At 32.3% G+C, this 5,662-nt stretch overlaps 1 protein-coding gene across 1 annotated transcript in view; it reads right to left on the bottom strand.

Annotated features, from left to right (window-relative positions):
* Positions 1 to 5,662, bottom strand: part of LOC128653007 (ADP-ribosylation factor-like protein 13B) — a gene marked incomplete in the record, with an annotated part of 226,677 nt that overhangs the window by 196,889 nt on the left and 24,126 nt on the right. The window contains 1 exon segment of the mRNA XM_053706039.1: positions 4,023 to 4,272. Within this exon segment, the coding sequence (XP_053562014.1) occupies positions 4,023 to 4,272 (250 nt within the window).

Here is a 5,662-nt window from a genome sequence, read left to right as displayed (position 1 = left end):
TTATTAAATGAATGGTAATTTCTAAGCATGTCATTAACCCCTCAAAGAGAAGTTAATGTGACAGTGAATGTCTGAAAGGCATATGCAGCATAATGCCCCTTTAAGTTATATTCAAGTTTGCGTGTTTCTATTTTAAGTTTACTTTTGGAAGGGCTGTCCGGTACCCCCCAGCCCACAGTGCCACATTGATGCCTCACATGAGCAATAGCTTCCTGTGAGCCCACAGCAATATAAGCATGTCTCCATTGAAGCTACCGTGCATGTGATGCATCAGCGCACTTGAGAGCTATAGCAAGTGAATATCGCTAACAGTCGCCTTCTGGTTGGTTGGCTGCACCCCAGTAGCATTTTAGAATAAGAAGTAAAAGGAATTAAAAAAAAAAAAACTGTGGCAGCTGGAAATGGGATGTAAAAAGTACATTTAAAATATAAACACACAAATGTGAGTATAACTTAAAGGGGCATTATATAACATATTTTTAACAATTAAAAACATGTCTGTTATGAGATTCTTTTTCAGGACATGTTTACTGTCCCTTTAAAGTCTCATTTGGCATTCCAACACATTGCTGTGACTAAGCAAGACGATCAATCAATCTCTCTGCCCTGCTGTGGAAAAGCAACGTAGAATAACTGGGAGTGAATTTTAACTATGTGTTTAACATTCAAGCATCTGTTTGATAAAAAAATGCCACCTAATTACATTTTATTACTATAATCTTCAGTCTCGTTAAATTCTAAAAAAAAAAAAAAAAAAAAAATCAATTTAACAAAATTACAAAGTACTTTTTTACAGCAACCAAAAAATGTTGCAGAACACCATTCTAAAAATGCCATTTTTTATATTCTGACAAAATTGTATTTTGTTTAAGCCTTTAAAAATATATTGGCTTAGTATCATCATTGGCAATAATAGGAAGACAGAAAATGTGCTGTACACGTATAGTGTTCTCTGTATGTGGGAACATTGCACAATAAGTAAACTGGAGATAAACTAGAAAACTAATAAATACTAGGTTTACAGTACACATTACATTTGTGAAAACATGACAGACCACTATATAAACCTCTATTACTAATCGTTCTTTATTATCACTGTGGAACAATGAAACATATACAGTGGAAATGATCTACTGTGGTTACCAATCTTAATGGTCAGTTTATATAAATTACAAGTACAATTTCAGAATTCATTCAGACTTTTTCGTTACTGTTTAACAAAAAATTTTTTTTTTTACAAAAGATATTGTTTACATTTGGTCTCCCCCCCCCCCCCACAAAGCTGTTCCATTTTACAGATGTGAATACACAAATATTTTGAAATCCAAACTATTCAGAAAGTCAAACCTTTTATGCTTCCAAGCAGTCTGAGTAAAGGGTTTTGAACATAAACTCTTTATTTAGGCTATTTTGGATATTTTATATTTGAATATATTTTTGTATTTGATCCACTTCTTTATTATCAGCACCAGAAACAATTTTGTTAAAAAAAAAGCCTCAGTTGTGGTATTACTTTATGGTTTATGGGGAAAAAAATAAAATAAACTCCACCAACCTCTGTAGGCTTTCAAAAACATACATTGCATCACTGGTGACATCACACAACACTGTTGATGACATCGCTAGTTACATCACAAATTAAAATTATCAAAGGCATCTCTAGTAACATCATCCATGACATCATCATACAGTCAAAACTATATATTTACACACACACATATATATATATATATATATATATATATATATATATATATATATATATATATATTTACACACATACATACAAACATATATATATATATATACACACACACACACACACATATTGTGGAAGCAAATTAATAAATGTAAATTTAAAGGCAGTGAGATATTAGAAGGAACAGAAACATTTAATTATTAGCCCTTTGGAAATTTAGTGGGGAAGTATTGGAGAGTCAAAGGGTTAAAGGGACACTCAGGTTAAATTAAATTTTCATGATTCAGATACAACATGTAATTTTAAACAACTTTCCAATTTACTTCCATTTAAAAAAAATGTACACAGCCTTTTATATTTATACCTTTTGAGTCACCAGATCCTACTGAGCATGTGCAAGAATTCACAGACTATACGTATATGCATTTGTGATTGGCTGATTTCTATCACATGGTACACGGGGAGTGGAAATATACATAACTTTGAAATTTGTTATAAAAAAAAATCTACTACTCATTTGAAGTTCAGACTAAGTGCTATTGCATTGTCTTGTTATCTTGCATTTGTTGATTATGCAAATCTAATGTGTTGACTGGTCCTTTAAATCAGTGTTTTTCAACCAGTGTGCCGTGGCACACTAGTGTGCCATGAGAGATCCTCAGGTGTGCCACGGCAGACTGACAACAGTGTGACATATTTTTTAAACTTGGTTTTTACTCCCAGTGCAGGGGTAGTTTGTAGGAGGCATGGCATAACAGCACAATACATACAGTATGTGTGTGTTTGTGTATATATATATATATATATATATATATATATATATATGCTGTATTAGGCTACAATGTGTGATTTTTTTTTAAATTTTGGGATGGTGGTGTGCCAGAGGATTTTTTAATGTAAAAAAGTGTGCCACGGCAAAAAAAAGGTTAAAAATCACTGCTTTAAATAACATGTACTGTTAGATGAATCTTAAAATATCAAAGATATGTACACCTTGCTTCAGCTAACAAGGTTCTGGGTTCAAAAGAAAGCTTATAAAACAAAGTATGACATGTAATACACCAGTATTAAAGGGACAGTAAGCGCCTCTTGTGTAAAAATCGTGCTTTTTCCCACGCTCCCTAGAGCAGTCACAAGCAAAGTCTGTATCCTAAGTTTTCACAATGCTGAAAATTCCCTAAACCAGGGATCAATAAATCTATTTAAAATTTAGAAGCCAGTATGAATATTCAGAATCCAGATATACCTTTAGGAGGTAGACAGTGGTATTTGTATATAGATATATGAAGAATAACCCAAAATATTAGGATCAGGGGTAAAATTCTACGAGCCAGTAGTCCCTGGCTTCTTGGTTTGTCAAACCCTGCTCTAAACCACACATTTGACTTGCACCATTTACATGTTGCAGAATTTGCTTTTTGGCTTTTCCAGGATACGTAGCACAAACAACATTTTTAGGCAAATGGAAGATGTGTTAAATGTATTTTTAATATCATTTGAAATATGCAAATCCAGGTTTTACTGTCTCCAGAAATGTATACTTCAGGTTATTTAAAAAAAACAATAACAAATTTAATTCTTTATACCCATATGAGGACCTTGAGGAGGCAGTAATAGATTAGGCATTGGAAAGAAGAGCAAAGAGATCTTGCAGGGAAGTAGAAACTAAAATGCCACAGTATTCCATTTCTTTTTATTCTGCAAATGAAAAGCCTGAAAAATTATTTGTCTGAAAATAATGATAAAGACAACTCCTACACCGCTGTTGGTGGATATGGAGATGTCTCCACACGTCTGACATGAAACTTATTTATCCACAATGAAAAACCCTTATTTAGATACAACAAAATAATGTCACTTTCATTTGAAAACTGTGCAAGAAAACAAGCACAATATTTGGTAAAGGATTTCTAAACAAAAGTTATGTGAAGGAAAGATCAGAACACTTGAACTATAGTTGTCAACAAATACAAAAGGTGTGTGTGGGGATTAGTGAAACTGAGACAAATAAACATGGCTGAATTTGTTATAGGATGGAATGTTGTGATGCTTATTATACCCCAGATTAATCTTCTAAGTCTGCAACCTTATTGATATAAAGATGTATACACAGATAAATGTTCTTAGAGAGATTTAAATTTATCTTTGAAGAAAGAAAAAATATTATATAATATTCTACCATAACTATAAGTCAACTGTATTTTAAAAACTTTAAGGGACACTTGTCTCCTTCTTCAGAAAACTGCAGATTTTCCCCACAGCACTATTAATATAACAAAGTCACCCAAAACCATAACATTTAGAAACCAGGATCCTGACTTACATTAAAACTGGTTTTCCTGAAATTTTAGGATGCCTTAGAACTTCAGCCATTGTTTCCTTTGTTTCTTCCATCCTGTTAATATCACTCGAGTCAATAACAAACACTACTCCATAAGATTCAGCATAATAGTTTTTCCAAATTCCTCGAATTCTCTTTCCACCACCCAAGTCAAACATTGTGATCTCAAATCTCCCCTGCTTAATGTCTGCTTTTGAAAATCCAACTGTCGGGGCCACATCTTCAGGAGACTCTGAAAGGAATAAAAAAAAACAATTACCAGATCAATAACATCAGTATGATTTTATAAACGTAAAAAAACCCTAGCATTTAATCAGTATTTATTAGCAGAAAATAAATAAAATAAATACACACACACATATACATACATTATATATATATATATAAAATAAAATAATAAGTATATAATTTCAGTCAAAACCACTGTCAAATTGAAAATCTAAGTCTTAGTAACAAAACAATTGTTTGGTGTAATTTTGTTCGTACCATAAGGATCTGTACCATAAACCTACTACTATTTAGAAATTATCTTAAAATATCAATTTAGGTTGCCGCTTTCAGAATTCATTAGAAGTTTCTTCCATTATTCTTAGAACTGAGTTTCATATTTGTACACTGCTAACAACACAGATATTTAGTAATTACGCAAACATTATTAGTCAGCAATTACAATATTGTTTAAACATTTCTAACAGTAGAATCACATTAAAGGAATATGAAACCCAATAATGTTCTTTTGTTATTCAGACAGAGCATACAATTTTTTTTTTTTTTTTAAGTTTCCAATTTACTTCTATTATCAAATGTATATTTTTTGTTGGAGAGATACCTAGGTAGGCATCTGGAGCACTAGTGCTGCCATCTAGTGCCCTTGCAAATGGATAACATTATTGCAAAACTGCTGCCATATAGTGTTCCAGACCTGTGCACACTCTTGAGGTTACGTAAATAGAAGTAAAATTAGAAAGTTGTTAAAAATTGCATGCTCGATCTGAATCATGAAAGAAAAATGTTGGACTTCATGTCCCTTTAAGGAGCACATTTAAAAAATGTATAGATTCCCCTCCTCTAACCTATAAATGTGGGAGATCTCAATTTTTATATTGGGGCTGACTTCCCACTGCAATTTGTATTTACTAATCAAATTACCAAATTAAAGGGACAGTAAACACATTTCTGTTGTGCTGCTAAAGAATAACATATCAGCCATGTCTTAACATTTTTAAAACAGGATTAATATAATTTTTCTGCAATTATTTTTCACTAGCCAAACTCCACCACCATTTGCCTTATTTGGAGAAGCCAATCTGGGCTTTAGTCAGCAAACTACCAGGCTAGCTAGCCACGGTCATAAATTTAATATAGAACACGTTTATTTGCAGTTGTTATCAGTTAAAGCCAATAAGAGACAGATGCCTAACAGACTTATCCTTGAGAAGCCAGCAGGATGCATTTCTTGTTCTGAGTATTAGAAATTGCTCAATTTTAACAGCTACATTACATAAAAAGGGGGCAAAATAAATAATGAAAATATATTGAAAAATTGTTTCATTAAACATACCTAAACATTTTATATACAAATCTCAAGGTGTTTTCTGTACCTTTGAGGACTGGTTTAAATT

The sequence above is a fragment of the Bombina bombina genome, chromosome 3 (genome assembly GCF_027579735.1).
Source record: "Bombina bombina isolate aBomBom1 chromosome 3, aBomBom1.pri, whole genome shotgun sequence".
Classification (NCBI taxonomy): domain Eukaryota; kingdom Metazoa; phylum Chordata; class Amphibia; order Anura; family Bombinatoridae; genus Bombina; species Bombina bombina.
This window is presented reverse-complemented; position numbering and strand designations above follow the sequence as displayed.